The sequence below is a fragment of the Phaenicophaeus curvirostris genome, chromosome 6, assembly GCF_032191515.1.
Source record: "Phaenicophaeus curvirostris isolate KB17595 chromosome 6, BPBGC_Pcur_1.0, whole genome shotgun sequence".
Classification (NCBI taxonomy): Eukaryota; Metazoa; Chordata; class Aves; order Cuculiformes; family Cuculidae; genus Phaenicophaeus; species Phaenicophaeus curvirostris.
The window spans coordinates 22945741-22968872 of NC_091397.1; the positions used below are offsets into that span (position 1 = coordinate 22945741).

Below are 23132 nucleotides of genomic sequence, written 5' to 3' on the forward strand. Positions count from 1 at the left end.
GAAGAGGAGGCTGAGGGGAGACCTCATTGCTCTCTACAACTACCTGGAAGGAGGTTGTAGAGAGGAGGGTGCTGGCCTCTTCTCCCAGGTGACAGGGGACAGGACAAGAGGGAATGGCCTCAAGCTCCACCAGGGGAGGTTTGGGCTGGACATCAGGAAAAAAATTTTCATAGAAAGGGTCATTGGGCACTGGCAGAGGCTGCCCAGGGAGGTGGTTGAGTCACCTTCCCTGGAGATGTTTAAAGGACGAGTGGATGAGGTGCTGAGGGGCATGGTTTAGTGATCGATAGGAATGGTTGGACTTGATGATCCAGTGGGTCCTTTCCAACCTAGTGATTCTGTGATTCTAGTTGTCTTAGGTCAAGAGATAACCCGAAGGGAGTCTCCAGACGCGGCTGGATAACCTAAATAAAAATAATAAAAAAAGTCTTTGAGGACTTACATGGCTCTAAAACTGGTCTAGATGCCCACCGCTTCCCTAAGACGGGCTGCCCCGTTTAGAAGGGCATCCTTTTCCGCGCTGAATAGTAAAATAAAAACACTACCGCCTTCGCTTCCACGCCTATTGTCCTTTTTAATATTTCAACGATCCCCCAGCGCCTCCCTCGCCCCGCGGCTCCTGCGCAGCCGCCGCTCCCGCCCTGCCGGGGCTGCCCCGCCCGCGCGCCTTGAAGTAGGGCAGAGGTGAAGCGGGGCGGGCGGCGTCGCGGCACTGGATCGGCTCGTTTGGTTTGCTGCTCGGTTCGGCTCGGGTGACCCCTCATCCCGTCCCCCTTGTGCCGCCGGGCTCGGCTCCCTCCTCCCCGCGGAGGAGCCGCGGCCGCTCCCGGGGCCCGAGGGCCCTCGGGCCCCGGGAGCGGCCGCGGCTCCTCCGCGGGGAGGAGGGCAGCGGCCTCCGTCCCGGATGGTTCCCGGATCGCTGTCTGTGCCCCTGGGAGTGGGCGGGGGGAGCGTCGCCTGTCTCGGTGGGGTTTTCATAGGCGGTGAACGTTGTGCCGCAGGGCTGCGCCATGGAGAAGCAGGTGATCGCATCCTCCGAGGAGAGGACCTTCCAGTACCAGGACTCGCTGCCTTCCCTGCCCGTGCCTCCTCTTGAGGAATCTTTAAGTAAATACCTCGATTCAGGTAATGACTTAATATAATATATTATTATTAATATATGTACCTGGACCGGCAGGTCCAGGGAGGTGATTCTCCCTCTGTACTCGGCACTGGTGAGACCGATCCTCAAATCCTGTGTTCAGTTCTGGGCCCCTCACCACAAGAAGGATGTTGAGGCTCTGGAGTGAGTCCAGAGAAGAGCAACGAAGCTGGTGAAGGGGCTGGAGAACAGGCCTTATGAGGAGCGGCTGAGAGAGCTGGGGGGTTGTTTAGCCTGGAGAAGAGGAGGCTGAGGGGAGACCTCATTGCTCTCTACAACTACCTGAAAGGAGGTTGTAGAGAGGAGGGTGCTGGCCTCTTCTCCCAAGTGACAGGGAACAGGACAAGAGGGAATGGCCTCAAGCTCCACCAGAGGAGGTTCAGGTAGGACATCAGGAAAAAAATTTTTAGGGCAAGGGTCATTGGGCACTGGAACAGGCTGTCCAAGGAGGTGGTTGATTCACCTTCCCTGGAGGTGTTTAAGGGATGGGTGGATGAGGTGCTAAGGGACATGGTTTAGTGTTTGATAGGAATGGTTGGACTTGATGATCCAGTGGGTCCTTTCCAACCTAGTGAGTCTATGATTCTATGAATAGCGCTGTGTGTTGTAATGGGGCTAATCTGAAGATGTTTGTGAATTGATTTGTGGAGATGGCTTGTATGAACTGATATAATTGGGATGGGGGATCCAGACAAGTTCAGAGAGCAAAAAGTCTTTTTCAAGTTCAAAATGGCAAGCTAAGTGCCCAGAGCAACCCGAGAAAGAGTTTCTATTTTATCTGTGTGTGGCTTTCTTCAGCGTGAAAGGGAATGGGGCGAGAGGGTTATCTTTTTGGTTTGTGGTTTTTCCCTCCTCTAAGGTTTAGTGTTTGTTTTTCAGTGATGTGAAGTCCAACACAAAAAACCACCTGAGATTAATCCTATAGCTCAGGAACCAAGAGTGGGAGTGGAGGGACAATGAGACAGTTATAGAATGTGAGCCTTGTCTCACTGTGACAGGTTAGAACAACTCAATCACTTTACTCAGTACAAGTGGGCACATGTTTGAATATAGGCGTTTTCTTACCCTTGGTTAGAAAATCATAGAATTATGGTATAGAATCATAGTGTGGTTTGGGTTGAAAGGAATCTTTAAAGGATCAACCTCCCTGTGAGGAGTAGGGACATCTTCTAGATCAGGTTACTTGGAGCCCTGTCAAACCTGACCTTGAATGTTTCTGGGTTGGAGCTTCTACCACCGCTCTGGGCAACCTGTGCCAGTGTTTCATCACCCTCATTGTAAAAAATTTCTTCCTTATGCTTAGTCTAAATCCACCATCTTAGTTTAAAGACATTACTCCTTGTATTATCACAACAGGCCCTGCTAAAAAATCTCTCCCTATATTCCTTATAACCCCCCTTTAAGTACTGAAAGGCCAAAAGAAGGTTTTCCCAGAGCCTTCTGTTCTCCCGACTGAACAACTCTCTTGCTCTTTCCTCTACAGAGAGGGTTCCATCCTTTGATCATTAACTGAGCCCTGGCTGCTAGGCTGATGTAATGCCATTTACCATAACTCCTTCAGCCAGACCTGTCACCCTGTTGTTCACCCAATGTATTATGCACTTCTCTAGCTGTATGCTGGATGTTTTGTCCAGAAGGGCTCCGTGGAGCCTTCTCTTCTCCAGGCTGAACAACCCCAACTCTTTCAGCCTTTCCTCACAGGACAGTTGTTCTATCCCTCTGATCATTTTTTGTGACCCTCCTCTGGATCCACTCCAACAGGTCTTCCTTGTGCTGAGGGCTCCAGACCTAGACGCAATATTCCAGGTGAGGTCTCAATATAGTGCAGTAGAGGGGCAGAATCCCCTCCCTCACCCTGCTGGCCATGTTTCTCTTGGTGCAGCCAGTATTCATTTGGCTTTCTGGGCTGTGAGAGCATGTTGCTGTCTCATGCTCAACTTTCATCCATCAGTATCCCCAAGTCCTCCTTGGCTGGGTTGTTCTCAATCCGTTCTCTGTCCAGCCTGTATTGATGCCAGGAGTTGCCCTGACCAAGTTGCAGGACACCTTCATAGGCACATCTGCAATATTCTTTGCTACAGTTTGTGAGGCAATTTTTAGCTAATAACATTGCTGTGCTTGAGCACCCACACTGTTCCCTCTTCCCGAAGATCAAGTCAGTGCTCAAAGGAACCCATTTTTTTGTCAAAAATGTTAGCAAAACTAACAGATTTCATGAACAGCTTCTCAGACAATGATTTGTGGAATTGCTTTGAATTTTGGCAGCATCATGTGCAGCTGTGTGTCAGCTCAGAAGGAACCTGTTGTGAAGGTGATCATAGTTATTTTCTTAATTTGTGAAATAAAAAATTAGAGGCACAAGTTTTTGGTTTTTTTTTTGTGGTGTCAGACCTTATATTAGCTGGTCTAATGAAAGATCTTTTTCCATCTACAAATTTTGTTTTGCATGATGACTGCTTTGCTTGTGTGTGACTGTGTTTGCCCTGGGTTCTTTATACTTTCTCACCAATTCTATTAAATATCCAGCAGTAGGAAAAAACAGTGTTGGGCATTTTTGCATAATTTCTCCCCTGAAATGCATTTTCTTATATGATCTACTTTAGAGAGCAAAGTTTTCAAAAGAACATCAATGAACGTGTGTCTGGCTTAGTTTATAAAGCAGAGACACTGACTAGTTCTTTATTATCATATCAGGATTTGATATGTTGGGGGTGACGGAGATACATTACTTAGTATCTTGAGATTAGTTTCCAAAGTTTCTTTAATAATTTCTGGAACTCTGAGACACTGAGCTTTTTTTCTGGAACATCTGCTTTGTGTCTTACCATCTTACCTGTAATACAGGAATGCTAACAGACCTAGACTTCTATCCTCAGCAGAAACCTATTACATCAAAATTTTCCTTTCCCAAAATAGAAATCCTTAAGTTCACTCAGAGTTCCCTTTTGTTCTGAGTGTAGATGGCCAGGTAGATGGTAATGGGTTTTCTTTGTTGTTCCTTATGTCATCACATTCTGATACAGAATATTGAAGTGGTGGTTTTAGTGAAGAAATGTTGTGTATGTGCATGTCAGAAAAAGTTTTCTTTTTGTTGTAATGCAGATTAAAGTTGTGCTGCCATAGCAGTGAACCTGCAATAGCAGGGTTGCCCTTTAGAACTTCGTTTTGTAAACCCAGCTGGCTTTCCAAGTTAGTAAATAACTCTTATGGAGCAACACAATCTGACAGTGAATTTGTTTACTCTTGTTTTCTGTCTCTGATTTGTGATTCCATAAATACCTTATGACGTGTCCCTTTTTTTTTTTTTCATACTGAAGTTACTTCCTGTGTACTGTTCCTTGTTCATAAGTCATTCTATAACTTTAATCATCATTGTTGATCTCCTTTAGTCTCACTGGAGATTGGAGGAAACTTAGTCCAGTATTGTTTGTTCTGCCACAGTCTTCCCTTGTTCTAATCACTTAAAGCTAGAATGTGGAGTGCACAGTTCTAGATGCTAGCTCAGTGATTCTCATTGCTTAAGCTCTTCATTTGTTTAGTCTGTGAATGAAAGGAGGTGCTTCTGAAGAACAGTTTGGAAGCTCCAAATGCCCCTTCATAGATGCTGTTATTTTTTTCCTCTGTGTTTTATTGGTTGGAGGAGGATCCCGGCACTTAACATTAGTTAGTGTGCCTGTTGATCAATCGCTTGTCTGTTTGAAGCCAGTCAGCCAGAAGGGCTGGACAGAGTATGTCCAAATAAGGCACCTTCTCAGGGCTTTTGCAGTAGCTGCCCCTGCTTTGATTTCAGGATGACTAATCTTGTTTTGAAAGTAGGCCTTGTGCAGAGAGAATGGTTGTAGTCATGTTACTTAGCCTTTCAGCTCACTCCAGAGGTTGAGACTCAGGAGCGTGCACTCAGCCTGAGAGCATGAAGACCCAAAGCTCCAGCTTCCAGAGTGTTCCTTAACTATGCAACTGAGGAATTCTTTCATGGGGTAGTTCTTGTTTTATGGATGGAGCTCATCTGTGTAGAAAGGAAGACAAGGTCTGTGGGCCCAGAGAATGTGTCAGGATTCACAGGTCTCTAGTGAGAAATGAGTTCTGCCCCTTCGTGGTAGATCCTAAATGGAAAGAGGCTCTGTCATCACAGAACCACGTGGGTTGGGGAGGGTTCATCTAGACCAGTTTCCTGCTCAAACTTGGTCCAACTACAGCAGGTTGCTCAGGCTTGCTTAGCTGAATTTTGTATACATGCTAGGGTAAAGATTCCACAGCCTTTCTGGATGGCTTGTGATGCTGTTTGATCACTCTCATGATTGTGGGAGAGGGAACAATACCCAAACCAGCAACAACAATAAAAACCCTTCACATTTTTCTTGTCAGAAATTTCATTTATTTCAGCTCTAATCCGTTTTCTCTTGTGCTATTCTTGTGCTTTATCTTCAGTTTGCTTTTCCATTAGAAAAGTTAGAGAGAGCAGCAAGGTCTTCTCTTTGCATTCTCTTCTGAAGGTGAAAAAAACTCCATTCTTAGCCTTGTCTCATAATCGTGTGCTGCAGTACCCTAGCAGTCTTGGTCCCTCCTGAAATAGAGACCACAACTCAACAATTTTGTTTAATATTTTATCTTGTGTGGATGTGTATATTGTTCTGTAATGACTTTAACTTGAATAAGAGAGGACAATCACTCTCTCTTACAATATTGTGTGGTAGTAAGGTCACTTGGAGGAACCTGAGTGTTGGGCTGCTCTCAGTCTGGGGACACTTTCAGCTCCAGGTTTCCTGGGTGGATACTGTAGACTGCTAAATGGTGTAGGTGGATAACTCTGTCTCTATTTCGTTTTTTTATCTGTGTTCACAACTGATGGTGGTGCAGTTCAAGCTCCATGTAGATATTGTTTATATTGACTTTAACAAGGCCTTTTGGCACATAAAAAGGTTGTTTGTGTTTGTTTGCTTATTTGTTTTTAAACTTCCTTGCAGATGAACTGATGAAGTATCAGTTAGGTAGTGGACAGTCAGGTGGACTGAAAACTGTCTCATCTGCTAGGCTCAAAGGTTTGTGGTCAGCAGCACGTATTCCAGTCTCTGATGGTGTGCCCTAGGAGTTCAGCATTGTTTGGCATCTTCATTAAAGACCTGGATGATGACACAGGGTGCACTCTGGATTTGCAAATGATGCAAAGCTGGAAGGAGTGGCTGGTGCTCCAGATGGTTGTACTGCCATCAGAGGAAGCTTGCCAGGCTGGAGGAACAGGCTGACAGGAACTTCATGAAGTTCAACAATGGGAAATGCCATCATGCACCCAGGGAGGAATAACCCCCCACATCAGCAGAAGCTGTGGCCCACTGGCTGGAAAGCAGCTTTGCAGAAAAGCCCCTGAGGTGCTGGTGGATGTGAAGTTGAACATGGGCCAGCAATTTGCACTAGCAGAAAGGTAGACCAGCAGTCTTCAAGGCTCTGCCAGAAGGAGTGTTGCCAGCAGGTAAAGAGCAGTGATCCTTCCGCTCTGCTCAGTGCTGAGGAGGTCACATCTGAGTGCTGTGGCTGTTTCTGGGTTCTCCAGTACAAGCAAGACATGAGCATCCTGAGGTGAGCCCAGTGGAGGGCCATGAAGGTGATTAAGGGCTTGGGTTATCTGACATATGAGAAAGCGCTGAGAGAGCTGGGACCAGGGAAGAAAAGGCTCTAGGGATGATCTTTGTGATGTGTGTAAAGGTTTGATGGGAAGGAGTTAAGGAGATTGAGCCAGACATCACAGTGGTATCCAGTAACAGAACAAGTGCAATACAAGAAATTCCTTTTAGGCATAAGAAAACTTCTTATTTTGAGAGTGATTAAGCACTGCAACAGGTTGCTGCCAGGGAGGTTGTAGAGTCTCCATCCTTTGAGATGTTTGAAACTAAACACAGTCCTAAGCGGCCTGCTGTATCTGACCCTGCTGAGATGAGGTGTTGGACTTGATAATCTCTAGATATGTGAAGAAGAAAAAAAGTAGTTGTTGCAGGCAAGCAGTTATAATTGCAGCAAGACACAGTTGTGACAAAGTAAGATTTTACTTCTGTAAGGATAGGTAAGTATTTGAGAGCTTGCCAAGCTGAATCTCCATTGTTACAAAAGCTAGATTAGAGGTGATACAGATACACTATTATGAAAAGTTAAACAAGTATCCTTCCTTGTTTCTTAACAGCTGTAAGCAAATGCAGGGTTAGCACTAGCAAGGCAGGCAAGAAATTGTTGGATTGTAGTGTCCAGCAGCCTCAAAAAATTAATCTGACCTCATTGTGTGGGCATTGAATCAAGCAGAAACACCCACTCCCTCCCCTTCTGTTTGCCACTGACTTGCGCAGAGTATAAAGGTAACAGAAAATACCTCATACACAGAGCGAGGATAAGAAGACAGTGAGATGTACCTGTATGGAAACTGACCGTAGATTGCATGGTAAAAAAGCTTTAAGAGGGGTTTTAGATTAAAATAATGACTAATTTTGCAAATATGTACAGAGAACTTTGGCTTGTATGGTACGTGATCTGAGAGAAATCCAAAAGTATTTTAAAATAGAAGAATAGTTGCCGTAAGTGTTATTCAAAGGTAGGCACAACATGGGGACAGGGAATGAGAATTGATGGACAGGGTGTTTGTAAACCATGACCGAATCTCTGAAAAGAGTGGCAGGTAGCTTATGGCTTGGGCAGCTGATGGAATTGCAGAACTTCATAGTATTTCCAGCAACAGTTTTAAATATATTGGATTTAGTTATCTGTTAGATATTTCAGGTTTTCAGCAACTGCTTAATCTGCTAACATCTGCATTTATTTAACAGTATGTATTTGTGTTTTATTAGAACACACTAGGAAATATTTACAGATTTTTAAAAGGTGTTTCCCTTCAAATATTTGCTTTAGAAAAATAAGTTTTGAGTATTTTCATCCACTGCTTTGCCTGTGAGTGTCTGGAATAAATCTCTGTATGCAGTTGTCTTTAAAATAAAAATGTTTCCTTTTTACAGTGAAGCCATTTCTAAATCAAGAAGAATATAAAAGAACTGAGGATATAGTTAAAAAATTTGAAAATGGAATTGGGAAAGAGTTACATCAGAAGCTACTGGAAAGAGCTAAAACAAGAAGGAATTGGGTACGTATTTAGATATGTAAGAAAGCATAACTGAACTGATAGAAAGCTTGTTCTTTAGAACCACCTAGCTTTTTTTGAGGTTAGGATCTTCCTTCTATCTGCCACTTGGCCATTTACCTTTGATTTGTTCTATTCAAAGTTGGGTGACTAAGAGTTCACTGAGATCTTAATTTACCTTAACAGCTTTTGAATGCTTTGTCTGTCAGTCTCCACTTCTATCACCACCCATTCCCTCTCTCTCCACCCTGCTTCCCTGCCCCCTCCCAAAAAAGAGAAAGTAGAATTTAGCATTTAGTCTCTATCTCTTTCTTTCCTGAATAGAGCTATAGCATTTTGGTCTTTCAGCAGAGAAAGGGATACAAAGGGGGTTATCACCAAGTGGAATTCATGAGACCTTCTTAAATCTCAACATGACACACTCAAGAGTGAAGATTTTCAGAAAATACATTATGAAATGTCCCTCTCAGATCCTCTGTAGCACAAATCTCCTTTCCTTTCATTCCTTGTGGAGTAATCTGTCTGGTAATCGCAGCAGCTGCAGCTGACATCTGTAAGAGTTTATGATGATGAGTATCAGGGAAGAACTCATCATAATTTACAGTTTAATAATCTTATACACTATTGAATTTTATTTCAAGCTTGAAAATAGAAGAACTAGATGTATTTTACCCTCAGCACTTAGTTTTTAACCACTGTCTTTCTGCCTTTTACATAGGAGCTAATATGCAAAATATTTTTCTTTTAAAAACATAGTAAAAAAAAAAAAAACACCGAGGCAGTTGAACAATCAGGTGATTATTAAATAACTAATGACCAAAGCTTAATTCTAATGCTAAACATTTTTCATTTGCAGCTGGAGGACTGGTGGCTGAATGTGGCTTATCTTGATCTTCGCGTATCAACACAAATATACTGTAATATGGGAGGTGCTGCTCCCTTTATTGAACACTACTGGCCACCAAAAGAGGGCACTCAGATAGAAAGAGCATGTCTGAATATATGGCACAACCTGAAATTGTGGGAGCTATTACGAATGTAAGACTTTAAGAAAAAATATTTTATTCTAAATATGAATGGTCTATCTGTAATTTAGTCACAAAAATGTGTTTATGTTCACTGATATGTGTTCTGTGCAGTAAAAGATGGGTTTGTCTTACCTTGATTTAATTGTGTGATTATCATCTCTCTCGTTTAATTTTGATGTGTTTACTTACTACAGAGAGAAGATGCCTGTAGAGAGAGCTGGGAATGCTGTTCTGGATATGAACCAATTTCGAATGCTCTTCTGCACTTGCAGAATTCCTGGAGTTAACAGAGACTCTATCGGCAGTTATTTTAAAACTGGTAAACAAATGCAAATTATGGGTTAATACAAGGAGGCGATTTTGTATTAATGGGCTAATGGAGTGGTCATTTTAACCCTAAAATACTTGTTTCCTCAAGCACTAAATCAGATAACTTGTTATTGAGTGCTTATATAAGGAAGCAAATAAGATATTTGATCTACAAATGCCCCTTTTTGTCCAATACGTAGTCCTTTCTAAATAAGATTAAAAGAACACTCTGCTTCAAATTGTGTTACTGTCCTAATGCCTCTAAGTGTGCCAGCATTAAGAATCAAAAAAGTACAAATTCTGTGTGTTACAAATATGTGTAGATTCTGTGTATTTTAAGGACAGAATTTCAGCATCGTAACTCTTTCCACAGAATGCATTTCTCAAGTGTGCTCCAATGCATTCTGATGGGGTAATTCTTCCTTCCTTTCATTGTGCCATTTCTGGGTTTGGTCCACTGCTTCTATTTTCGGTCTTGAAGTACTCCATAGTGCTTCTTAAAGCCATTCTCTTAAACTCCCAAAAGTTTTCTGGGGTGCAGGATCAAGAGCTAGGGTAGAAGTGTGATGTTCTTACTAATCCTCCACTAGCAAATACTGTAATATTAGTAATCAGCTAACTGAAATCATAACACCTCTCCCACATACATTTTGATGCTTCCAGAGTTGTTCAGCAGTGTCACTCTAGGTGATCATGGGAGGTGTGAATTTCTGTAAGACTTGGCAGTTCAAGAAGGGTGTATTGCTTTGCTTCATAGGAGATTTATAAGGAAGTCTCCATACCACAGGATGAAAGAAAATACAAAGTTGAAGACAAGTTTCAAGGATTTTATCTTGGTGTTGCAATTGAAGAGTCAGTTTAAGTACCAAAACATAGAAGAAACATTAAAAGGGTGGAAACTAAATGTTCTATTTCGATCACAATAAATAAAACTACTGTCCTGTGGAAATGCAATTTGTCATCCATGTTCCTTTTCTTCCTTAAAATATGGCAAGAACTTTAATAAACAGTCTTGCTTATATCACTTTTCATGTTGTACATGGTAGGTGATACCCATTTCCATATAGACTGTCTGCCCTCAGATGGTGTATTTAGTCCAGTTAGTTGTCTTGGTGCTCTGTGATACATGGAGAAATATGAACAACTCCAGAGAGGGATTTGGGCCATCAAAATATGTAGGTATCTAAGACAGGCAAAAGAGATTGCCCTCTGGAGGGGGATATTGTTTATCTCCTTTGGCTGTTGAGGGAACTGACATAGTCTAAACACTTGAAGTAGCGTCCAGACTGCAGGGAAAGGCACCTAAAATTTGACAGGTAATGTCAGCTTGGAGTCGAAGACCACACTACATGCTAACAGAGCCTGATTAGTGGAACCTGAAGAGCTATTTATTCAGCCTGCAGCAGAGATCTTAGTGAGAACAGGTGAAGAGTTCATTAGATGCCATAAATGTATTGGGTAAATCATTACCAACTAGTGAGATTTCAGACATGTAATTCTATGTGTGTTAACTTCCAAACTCAATTCTACTCATTGCTTTAGACAGCTACAGTTGCTACATAAAGTAACAGAATTTGATGTCATCCCTTCTGATTTTTGTTATGTTGGAAATTAATTTTGTGATTTATGAAGGAGAGGTTTACATTAAATGACAAATTCCCCACTCTAGTATGTCTTTAATCAGGTAATTATTGAATTGTGTTGTCTGATTTAGAAAGTAGGACCGTAAAGATAGATGTAAAAACCTTATAGCTTACTTCTATAGATGCATGTTCTGGGTAAAGAGGTGTACATTTATTTTTTTTCCTCAGGGCATAGTACTGAACTAGAAGAGATACAGCACAGTGACTCACTTTTCGAAAGTTATAACCATGTTTCTTGTGGTTTTAACGTTTGTGTTTCATCAGAATATTTTTCCATCTTTATTTAGTCTTATTTGCAGATAGATTGCTTCAATAAGGTAATACTGTGCAAGTGTACCTGACCTGGTGTGGGCCAGTATTATGTGAGTTTCTGTATGGAGGCCAGATGGATGTCACTGCTCCCTTTTTATAGATTTGCAGATTACGGTTTGGGCCTGATTGATGTGGTAGTGCATCTCCGATCTTGAGCTGTGTAACTGAAACTGGTTGCATAAACACGATTGAAGGACTAGATCACCTACAAAGAGTCTTAGGAAGAGGTTTGCTGTGTTATATTCATCCCTTTATGGAAAAAAAACCTCATGGGACAGAGAAATGTTGCTAGATAACTTTCATCAGGCAACAATTGTTTCAGCAGAGTGTGCGCCCAACTGCAAGATACAATATAAATAAAATTTGCTACTAGGTAATGACAATGACTTGAAGTACCAAATAACACTTCTGTAGTTCTGTATATCTTCTGACAGTTGTAAAAATTCCTTCAATTGCAGTAAGATCATACAATTTGACTGAAAAAGTTATTCTTTTTTCTTCTTTCTTGTTTTTGACTGTGTGAAGTCTGCCTCATTTTGGACAAAAAATGGGTCTATAGGACTTGCTGAGTGTTTTTCCTTTATCTGTCCACACGGTTGGATTTTCATTTTTTGTTTCATTTCAGAGGCTGAAGGTGAATGCCCAACTCACTTAATAGTCCTGTGTCGAGGTCGAGTGTTTTCGTTTGATACTATACATGAAGGCAATATGATGACTCCTCCGGAGATTTTCAGGTTTTCAAACTACCTTGTTTCAAATAAGCTGTCCTATTTAAGCTGCCTACCAAAAAGAGTCTTTCTTTTTATATCCCCTTCACCCCAAAGAATTAGGTATGAGAGAGGCCACAGCTTCTCCTCTAGCTGAGGGTTCAGATTTGAGTAAATTCTTGATGGCATCTTGCCATGAAGCATGATGATCATCTGCTGTTGTAATACACCCAAAGAACATCATGCAGAAGGGCTGAATGAATATGTTTCAACAGGAAACATTGTTTATGTGTAAGGATTCTTGACATGGAATTATTAGGATTGTAAGTTACATCACGCCTCTCAGGACCAATCCACGCTGATAATTATCTCATTGCTACCTAGTCATTATCAAAGATGAAGCACCACTGTTGTGTTGATTCAAATCTAATATGCTTGTGGTCAATTTTCTCAGGAATGGAGGGGTTGAAGTTCCTGTTAATGGGTGCAGCAGGGTCCAAAATCACAGTGTACACTGGTTGACTTTGTTAGCTACAGAGTAATACAGCAGCACATCACTTGCATTTCTTTTCTTTGCACCAAATCTGTGACAACCAGCCATGTTTGTGGCTCTTCATATTCCTGAGCTGCTGCAAAGGAACAGAGAGAAAGAATTTGGTTCTTTAAATGGTGAATTTCAGTACTAGTGCAACTGGCAATGAGTTAAAGCTTTTTCATGCTGTACCTCTCTTATCTCTCAGTAGCATGCAGAGGTGCTGGCTTTTCAAATTGGTAGTACAGTTGTGGCCACAAGGTTTTCTGCTCTCTTGGTTGAACTCTTATGTCACAAACAGAGGATCTTTCAGCATAAATCTCTTGTGATTGATTTGGGATCTATATCCATCTACTTACTGAAGAGATGTTGTGCATTTCATCTAGGAATAACTGCATTTGCCAAAGTGCTGTTTATAGAGCACAACAGAAGACTTTCATAGTTAAAATTAGCAAAAGGTGGATGGCTAAATTCCTTAGGCAAGACAAACACTAGTTTTGAAGGTCTGGTACTTTAATGCTTATGGTATTTCAATATATTTATTTTTAGTTTCTGTAGTTGTAGCTGTTAGATCAAGCAATAAATGAATTCCTGGAATACAGACAAAAATCCCTAAAGCTTTCCATGATCTATAGAAAGGGTAGGTTGGTTTTGGTTTAGTTTTTGTTAAGCGGCGGTGATGATTTTTTTGATTTGTGGGGTCTTTCTTTGTTTAGTTTTTTTCACAACATGTGAAAAGCTGAATTTGCAAACTAAAACTTAGTTCTTTGTTAATGACTCTTCAAAGATAAAATGCAAAGCAAAGATGGGAAGGGAAGTATTCTTATGTAGTTCTGTCTCTGTTTAAGCAGTCTTGTAGCTACTTTTCTGCTTTAAATTTCAAGGTTTATCTTGAGTGGAAGTTTTCACCTTCTGTCTAATTAGTTGCTATAGGAGCTGCAAAATTGCAGTATTGCAGATGTCTGCTGCTCAGGAAAGTCTGGTCTGCACAGCTGAAGTCTTAAATCTAGTTTAAAATTGAAATTAAGTGCATACATCACACTTAGGAGCATGATTGTTTACATTTAAGTTTGTAAGGCCTGGTAGCTGCAATTGAATCAACCATTAGTGACTGAAAATAGAGCAGGTGTTCAGCTGCATCTTAGGGTCTGAGGGAGCTGATTCGTGCTTCCTGAAAATTGACATTAACTTGTGAATGTGGAACTGAAATTCAAGTGTGGCAAAAAAGAGAGCTAGAAAAGGTGACTTTTATCTTCTTTCCGTATGTTCTTTAACTTCAGTTTTTGAAATCTTTCTAAAGGCAACTTGCATATATCCAGAAAATATGTCATAGTGAACCAGATGGACCAGGACTGGCAGCACTAACAAGCAGCGAAAGGACAGTATGGGCAAAGGTGGGAATACGGTAACAGTTGATTCCTTAGAAAAGCATTGTGATCACTGGAAATAAATAATTTCACTTAGCTTTGTCTTTTATGCTTTCTAGTTACGTGAATATTTGATTGATCTTGATCCAAAGAACTTGGCTCTTCTGGAAAAAATTCAGAGAAGTTTGTTTGTAGTCTCCCTGGATGATGCTAGTCCCCATGCAACTCCTGAAGACTACACTGAGGTAGCTATGTTTTTTTTGATAATTCATATCTTGTCTTGTATATATAAAAATATCTTCTGCATATGTGCATGTCTTTCTGTAAAGAAGCAGCACTTCTTACTCTTTTGGAACAAAGAAAATGAAGCAGATAAATGTGCAAAAAATGCTTCTTGTTGATCCACAGGATTACTTAAACAATTTGAATGGTTAGGATATTGGAAGTGGGAATGGCTGAAATCTGTCTTCATAATCTTTTAGCCTTCTATGCCTTCAAGGTCCTCAGAAACTGTCATCAACTTGTTACAACTCTTAATTCAAAAACTTAGAATTGTAATTGTGTTTCATTTTCAAATGAATGAAAATGTCATGTGTCTCAGGGAAGACTACTATCTTCATATAGGCTTGGTTTAGCTGACGGGTTGACAGGGTACTCAGTATTTTTGAAAATCCACTATGTGTAACTTCTGCTTTAGGTTACAAAGCTGGGGCTAACAGGTGACCCGACTATACGCTGGGGAGATAAATCCTACGATGCAATAGTCTTTTCCAATGGAACCTTTAGCTTGCTCTCTGATGTAAGTTGAAAAATCCTGCCCTCTCCTTGTAAATCTTTTAAGTGCTTATTTACTAAGTTTCCCCTTTTAGAGTATTATTTTGAAAGTTAGTTTGCTCCTTTTTAGTGTAGCTTTGTCTGGCAAGTTTCCAAAAGCAATCTGCCTTCATGATGTTTGCTATTGCACTGTACTTTAATTAAGAACATGAGTCACGAGTTCTGAAATAATAATCTTTTTTAACAGGTATTTCATCCAAAGACAAACAAATACATTGCACAAGAAGGCCTAAAGTTAACTCTTTGTATTATGTAGCTATTTGAGCAGCTGTATTTTTAAGTTAGGATTTTTTAAAATTCATTTCTGAATGGCCAGATGAGACTACATCCTGCTTGAAACCTGCTTCTTCACAGCAGTGCTATATTGTGCCTCCACAGGCGGCTGTAGAGCAGTCAAACAGTGGGTGAACTTAACAATAGTTCTGTATGTGTTGTAGAACTAAAAAAACAGGTATTGCACTGTGCAGTAAAATTGTTAATCTGCATAGAGAAGAGTGGAAGAGGGAAAGAAAGCGATTTGATCCTCTTGCAATTATCCAAATAACCTAATATCTTGTCTTATATGATTCTAGCATTCTGCTTTGGATGGCATGGCTTTGATTAGTATGTTTACTCATGTTGAAAAGAAGATGTTTGAAAGTGAGGCAAAATGGAAGGTATCTGTCCTTTAAACTTTAAAGTGCATTAGCTAGTGTGTCTTTTCTTTTGGATAACATTTTCTGTTTTCTCTTCTTTCTTTCTGCCTGCATACTCCCAGGGATCAGATAAAGTGAGAGATCTTCCGTGGCCAGAGGAACTTGTATTCACAGTGGATCAAAAAATACTAAGTGGAATTAGACATGCTAAAGAATTGTATTACAACAAGGTGGATTTTCTTGCTGCTTCTCTTAATTGTCATTGATAGTTTGGGGTTTGTGGGTTTTTGTGGGTTTGTTTTTTTTCTTGTCCTATTTGCATGTTTTTAGCTGGTCTGTCTCCATGCTGGAGAACAGGAATGAATATGTAACCGATAAATTGATGAATCAGGGGACTTAACGCCATGGTTAAATTTGTTGAATTGTTGGTTTAGGCTGAGTGTATTTTACTTGAGGTGAACCAAGTTGTGATATTTCTTGAATTCTGTGGCTTCTCATTCTTTGGTATGACAGGTGTCTGACTTACAGCTGGTGAATTATGCCTTCACATCCTTTGGCAAAGCATTAATTAAGAAGAAGGAACTTCATCCTGATACGTTTGTGCAGCTTGCCCTTCAGCTGGCTTATTATAAAAAACATGGACGGTAAGAAAAACTCATTACCCAGATTAGGAATAAAAAAATTAGATTCTTGAATAAAGAGATGGATCTGGAGCTGCAATGCCACTGTGTAATTTGTTATGCTGACATAAGAATGAAGAATTAAAGTTTCTTTACTGTAAAGATTGAAGAGGAGTGTATTTTGCACCATTGAAATCCGTGAGGTTTATGCTCTTGGCTTCAGAAGAATTGTGTCCTTGTGGCCACAGGGATAATATGTGTACCTATTATGGAAAGGAGGGCAGAAGACAATGCATGAAAATGTGGGTTTGGGCTGTACAAAGTAAACAATTAGGCAAATGCCAAACACTCACTGGGTTAGGATTCTGCTTATCTGTAGCAAGTGACAGCCATCAAGAAAATGTTTAGTCTTCCAAGTCCATAAAAAAGCCTTGCAAACCTCATTGTCTCCCTTTCTTTAGCACCATTAGATATGAACTTCTGGGCAGAATAAAAGCTATACATACTGACCCTCTGAATGTCTGCCTCTGCATTTTTGTGTGTGTAATTTTTTTGTATTATTGGTAAAAGACAGCATTCTTGCTGATATTGGTGATCCCGAATTTCTTTTTGCTACATTGCACTGTTATGGCTTGTATAAGTCATTACTGACTTGACAAGTATTGCTTTAAAAAAGGAGTTTTGTCATGTGAGTATAATGCTTAGTCACCAGAGATGCCTGTCATCTCATAAGAAAGGTCACTAGATCTCAGTTTGCTGAATATTGGAATAAATTATCTGACTAAAATAGCCTGTGAAATCTATTCTAAACATAGTTGTGTGTTCCATGTAAGTTATATATTGAGTGGTAGACTGTCATAGAGCTGCGGGTGCTCCAGGTTACAAGCTGGATGAGCGTAAGTATGCAACAGAGAAGGATTTGATTCTTTTCCTTATAAAAGTATTGGGAAATGCTGCTTATTTCTAGTATTTCTCTTAATTTTAGGGGGTTTGGATAGTGTAGATGGCTTATTTAATGGAAACATATACAGAAACTGAAGCCTGCATGATTTCAGCTTATTTATGCTAGAGGTTGGTAGATCTGTAGTCCGTAGAAAATATCCATGACAATGCAGTCTTGGCAGCACTGGCTGACTGGCTGACTGATTTTTCAGTCATCTGTCTCATAAGAGCTTGCAGAACTCTTTTTTGTTTTTTTTCAGGCACAAGATTTGAAGAAAATTAGTGGCTTACTGATACTTGTAACTAGGCTAGAAGTGTAGGATACTTGGCAGTGCTTATTTTTAATGTGAGAGAGCATATAGTTTTGTTAATTTAATGCGATACTCTTTCCTCATTTTCCTTCTTAGTCCAGGCTGCTGTTATGAAACTGCCATGACCAGGCGTTTCTATCATGGCCGCACAGAGACCATGAGACCGTGTACTGTGGAAGCAGTGGAGTGGTGCAAATCCATGCTGGATCCTTCTGACAGTGTAAATACTGAAATCCTACTTTAATCATCATGTATTTAGAAGGCCTGTCATTCGAACAGCTTAAAACTCGTTTTCCTATTATCACATTAATGGGACTTGGCCTTGTTTCCAGTGAGACAGATTTCACATGTTGAGTTGCTTGAAGTCTGGCTCTGATCATGGTGACTGAGGTGAGCTGTCATGTGTGGGCTTGTTTGGTTTTCTATCCTATTAACCTTTTGGTTTCAAGAATGTAAGTTTCTTGACTAGCATTCACACTTTTTTTCACACCTCAAAAAGTAAGAGGATTGAAATCAGTGTATTCTGCTGTGGAGTGATCTGTTGGTTTAATTTGCAAGTGAAATCAGGAAATGATAATCTAATCGTTGAGTCCAAGAACACGGTTGAAATCTGTTTGTGTCCTGGTGGCCACAGAGATGTATTCCAGAGTTTGTCTCTGAATAGCTGAACCGGTGACCCTTTCTTTTCCCAGGAGCTACCCTCTGATGCTTGGCTGGCAAAGAATATCATGCCTTTCTTGCCAAATGAGTGTTGTACTAAAGCTCTTTCTGTTGTCCTCGCTGCACATTTCTCAGATCCTGAGAAATGAAGCAAGGAGATTTTTGAGATAAAGGGCTACATATATTTAGGAAATTCAAAGGTTCAATATTGTTAATGCATCTTAGAAACATACAGGAATATGGCTGTCAGGAATTATGCATAATTGGTAATTATAGTCTTCAAGAATGTATTTTCCTGGTCTTCACTGGCTTGTCTTGGCATATGCTGCAGCTTTAAAACTCAGTTTTTGTGCTATTATTCAGATCTATTTTCCTATTGCAAATATGTTTTCCTCTTTATTTCTCTGCTCTTCACTTGCCTTCTAACCAGTTATCAGGATATTATGTCTATACCGATAGAGGTTTGTTACTTGCAACACTAGCTGTAGCCTCTTTCTTTTTCTCTTTGTCATTTTAAAAAGTATCTCCAAATGTCTTGCTATTGCTGGTTTTTTAAGAAGAACTCTTGAGGCTTAAAAAAGCGTTGAATCTGATAGCGCTTAAAAATCTACTTTTAAGGTACTAGAGATTACCTAAAGTTAGGTGTTTCAGAAAAAATCCTTTTGTCTGAACTGTTCATTTTCCCCTTGTGAGCTTAGCAACTTGATTTTTACTCAAAATGAGTAGTTACTATCCTTGTTACTCATTCTGCGCTGCAGCCTCTCATGTAATGCATGAAAGTATAATGACTGTTTCTTAAGCAGTTAAGAATCTATTAAGATCTTAGATCATACAAGCCAAGATCTTGGGTATGTGGAGATGTTTCTCTAGGCCTTCTTTACCAAAGCATGTATTTGTATTTTCTTGTCTCTGTTTTTAATATGTAAGCTTCAATATAAAATCAAAAAGACACATCATGTTGGGCAGAGTTACTCCCATGGAAGTAATGTTTCAATGAGCAGAGAAAAGTTTGGAATGCCAGCATGCTTCTAAATAAATGGTACTGTAGGACATACTTGGGTTTGATTACTCTAGTTCACACTGGCTACTTGCTGTTCTTTCAGCTTTTTTGGGAAAAAACACAAAGCGTAGAATATTATTCAGCTCAAAAGCAATCTAGCAACACAGAGATACAGGAAACAAATGAGCAAGTTCTCTTGTAAAAAGGAGTTGGAACTGGGAGGAGGTTTGAGAGCAGTTCTAATGTACTTCAATTTTTTTTCTGTCTAAAATTGCTAGAAACTGTGAAAGGGATGAACTTGCTGATCTGCGATTCCTGATTTTACTCATCTGGGTTGCTTTTTAGTTGATGTATGTTGTTTTTAATCCTGTCTCCCTTACTTTATACAGAATTATCAGCGACTACAGCTGATGCATAAGGCATTTGCAAAGCACAATAAAATGAGAAAAGAATGTGAGAATGGAAAAGGTATTCTGGGATCAAAAATTCGTTTTATTTTTTTCATGTGGGTGAAAAGGGAATATTGCTGAATGCTAATACATTGTCTCTGTCTCCTTGTTTTCAACCTGAGGAAAAACTGCCCCTCAACATTTCAGGGAGAAGAACTGAAACCTAGTCCTTGCATCATTCCTTGTGCCCCAAATACATTCACCTTGAATATTAATTCACTTTTTCTTCCCAGCTAAACATTATTTCAGAATACCTTCTGATTAAATACATGATTGGCTGGAAAGTAGGAAATTCAGTCTTTTAAGGCAGAGGAGAGGTTTGGGTGAAATTCTAGCCCCACCTGTGTTAGCATGGGAAGTTATTCTATGAATGAGAGAGAGTAGCTGGGAAATAATCACCTGATAAACCTTCATTTTCTCTCCACCCTACTTGGTGAGTTGGCTAGGTAGTTGTGGCCCTAAAAGCCTTTTCACCTTGTCTGTGTAATTGCCAGTAGGCCAGTTTCACTATGTGGAACTCCTCCTCCCTGGCTGAGATGGAAGTTTGCTTGGTTTTTGTTTTCCACAGGAATTCTGCTGGGTTTGTATTACTTAGTTCATGTGCATTTGGGCTCAGTGTTGCAAGCTGAGAGTGATGAAGCCCTCTTAAATCAACTATTTGGGAAATGGTTTTGTACACTACAGTACGAATCTTGGGGTTTAGTTGACTCTGTCATTTGTCTATCCTTCTACTGCTATTTGAGCTTCCAGCTATCCAGACCAGGACAAGCAGAAAAGCGGGAAATGCTGCTGTTAATGATGCAGTATTTGCATTTATTTGACAGGCTTTGATCGTCATCTTCTGGGTCTTCAAATAATAGCACAAGAGCAAGGACTGCCAGTGCCAGAGCTTTATTTGGATAAGGCCTTCACAGCTAGGTAATTCATATTCTTGTACTGAGGGGAGGTTGTATCCCTTGATACTGAGGGCAGTGTTACACTGGCCTCATGCATGCTGCTTTCTTGATCTCTAGGGTGAAATAACTTTTTTGTAAAACTCACTTTGTTTTAGATTATCTTTAAAAATAGTGGGTTTTCTTTGTTTTCTTTTACAGTGGAGGAGGTGGGAATTTTGTTCTTTCGACCAGTCTGACTGGCTACTATAGGTTTAATGGATGTGCACTTCCCATGGTGCATCATGGTTATGGCTTTTTTTATAACATCAGAGATGACAGGTAAGGATACAATTTCATTTTGGGCATAGTTCTGTCTCTATCACAAAGGGAAAGGTGATTAACAATTAGAATGTGGAAAGGAAAAGACAGGAGAAACAAGGCTGAATGTGACAGAGAAGATTGAGAGGTGAGGTACATGAGAATGGAGGCATTAACGTTATGGGGAAGCATGTGTGGGAGGAAGGATGAATGACAGAGGTGAAGTGTGCACCAAGATACTGACAATGAGCAGAAAGAAGAGAGCAGGAAAGGTGGAAGAAGGGAGGAACAAAAGAAGTTAACTTAGTTTAAAATAAGGTTTTGGTTTAGAGGTCATTTAAATGTACCAATCAGAGATGCTTTTTAAAAAGTAGCAATTGACTGAGATGGACCAGATAGAGTACAGGTGAACAAACTGTCCATCATTCTTGGCAGTGACACACATTTTTTGACTCAAACTAGACCTCTTTGTGTAACAAGGAGAAGTGAAAACATTTTGCTTCACTTCTCGTAAAATGCTAGGATTTGAAAAGAGCTGACTTGGGCTTATTGGTCTTATTGATAAAAGTTATTGCTTCTTTGTCAAATCTCTTAAACTACTTCGATTATAGTGTATTAACTTGCTATTTTGATATATCATGTAATTTGGATGACTTCTTCATAAAGCTAAATATAGATTGTGTGCAGATTTGATTCAATTTGAGAATACAAACCACTAGTAATTTGGTCTATGGCTCTACTAAGATAAATAAAACTAGGCAAAAGTTTACTCTTTATTAAGTACTTTAAACCTTAAACCAATGTTTTCAAATATAAGCAACAAAGTTATGTCACTGTATGTAGTAATGGATATTTAGATCAAAGCATCTGGTTTCAAGATCTGTTAACATTATTGCTTACTGAATGCACTAGGGATCCTAGTACTTCTTAAGTGTTGAGACAGTATGTTTATGTGACAAGTTTTGCTTCAGGATTTATGTCAGTAATTTAAATGTGTCAGAAATTTAAGTGTGACTTTTATCCTAGACCATGATAATTAAGAGTGGTAACTTCATTGTTTTTCTTATTGCTTTTAGGATTCTTGCTGTCTGTTGTTCTTGGAACTCATGTCCAGAGACTGATGCAGAAGTGCTGTGTAGAACTGTGTTCCAGTGTTTTCAGGACATGCTACAATTAACAGTTGCAGCTCACCTGTAAGGTTTATAATGATGCAAAAGCCTTTGCCAGCTCACAAAGTTATGTGTAGTACTTATAAATGAAATGCTGCTCAAGAATACTGTTATATTCAAGTTAGGACATGTAATGAGCTGTGTGAAGTCTACCATTTTTATGGGATTTACCATGGTAACGGTACCCCTTTAAAAGTAATGTAGCCATTTGCAACAACAATGCAAGCAGTAGTACCTTATCCATGTAGAACTATGCAATATTGAAATACGCCTCAACAATGCAAACATACTTGAGAGACAGGGTGTTGGAAGTGGAGAATTTATGGGAGATTTGTATTTATTATCTTAGCAGTAACACTTAGAATACTTTGTAGTCTTCTGATATTGTTTATGCCAGCAGAGCGCTTAACTGCATACTTAAGAGTAACCACAGTGTCCTCATGAGTGATTAATACTCCCTGTTATGATGTAGAAGGACTGCTTCCATCAGGCTGTGTTATTTTATAACTTTATCTTCAATTTTTGCTGTTGGGATTATACCAAATAAACGTTGTATCTGTGAATGGGGATGGTCCCACTACAGTTGTAGTATGAAAGCACTACCATCTCAAGTATTTTGAAAAAGGAGCTCTCGATAATAAAGACAGCAGCATGAGAGTTCCAGATTCCAGAGTTTTCATCTGGTAGCGAACTGTGAATGTCTGCTGCTTTACACTAATAATACATGATAAAAGTAAGCACTGAATGCAGTTTACGAGTCTCAGGATTTTAAGACTTGATTCCTCTGTTTGAGCAGCTTTGTATTTTCCTGTCATAGAAATAAAATTGTTCTAAAAATCAGCTTTGTATTGATTGATTTGTGGGTGGATTGTTTAATGTGTAGCACCTGAACTTTGTGAGAGATGATCTTGGGAACAGATTAATTTGAAAGAGGTACCCATTGGTTTGTTTTCTTTAGTTTTTGGAGTTTTGAGAGAGACCAGAGATGATGATTTGTTTTACAGGAAGAACTGCATCCTCAGCTAACGCTGAACCAGTCTCTTTGCCCTCTGGAAGATCTGTTGCATAGCAAGAACAGAGTTTCCCTTTTCATTTCCCTCTTCAAAGTGTGATGAGTTCTCTGAGTACCAGGCCAGGGTGTGTCAGACATTCTTGTTGCCTCCTAA

General features: G+C 39.9%; 1 protein-coding gene across 1 annotated transcript; it reads left to right on the forward strand.

Annotated features, from left to right (window-relative positions):
* The first annotated feature begins 675 nt into the window (after positions 1-675).
* Positions 676-22806, forward strand: CROT (carnitine O-octanoyltransferase). The gene is made up of 17 exons (XM_069859593.1): positions 676-741; positions 1002-1125; positions 8134-8258; positions 9112-9293; positions 9478-9602; positions 12173-12281; positions 14087-14180; positions 14273-14398; positions 14851-14952; positions 15560-15643; positions 15745-15852; positions 16136-16266; positions 17592-17715; positions 19545-19623; positions 20429-20522; positions 20699-20818; positions 21874-22806. Exons 2-17 carry the CDS (start codon positions 1011-1013, stop codon positions 21992-21994), a joined length of 1839 nt encoding a protein of 612 aa, XP_069715694.1. The 5' UTR covers positions 676-741; positions 1002-1010; the 3' UTR covers positions 21995-22806.
* The last annotated feature ends 326 nt before the right edge of the window (positions 22807-23132 follow it).

Coding starts and splice junctions, on each gene's coding strand:
- CROT (XM_069859593.1), top strand. CDS start 1,011: ATGGAGAAGCAGGTGATCGCATCCTCCGAGGAGAGGACCTTCCAGTAC. Junction 1,126..8,133: donor AAGTAAATACCTCGATTCAG/GTAATGACTTAA, acceptor TCCTTTTTACAG/TGAAGCCATTTCTAAATCAA. Junction 14,399..14,850: donor CTCCTGAAGACTACACTGAG/GTAGCTATGTTT, acceptor CTTCTGCTTTAG/GTTACAAAGCTGGGGCTAAC.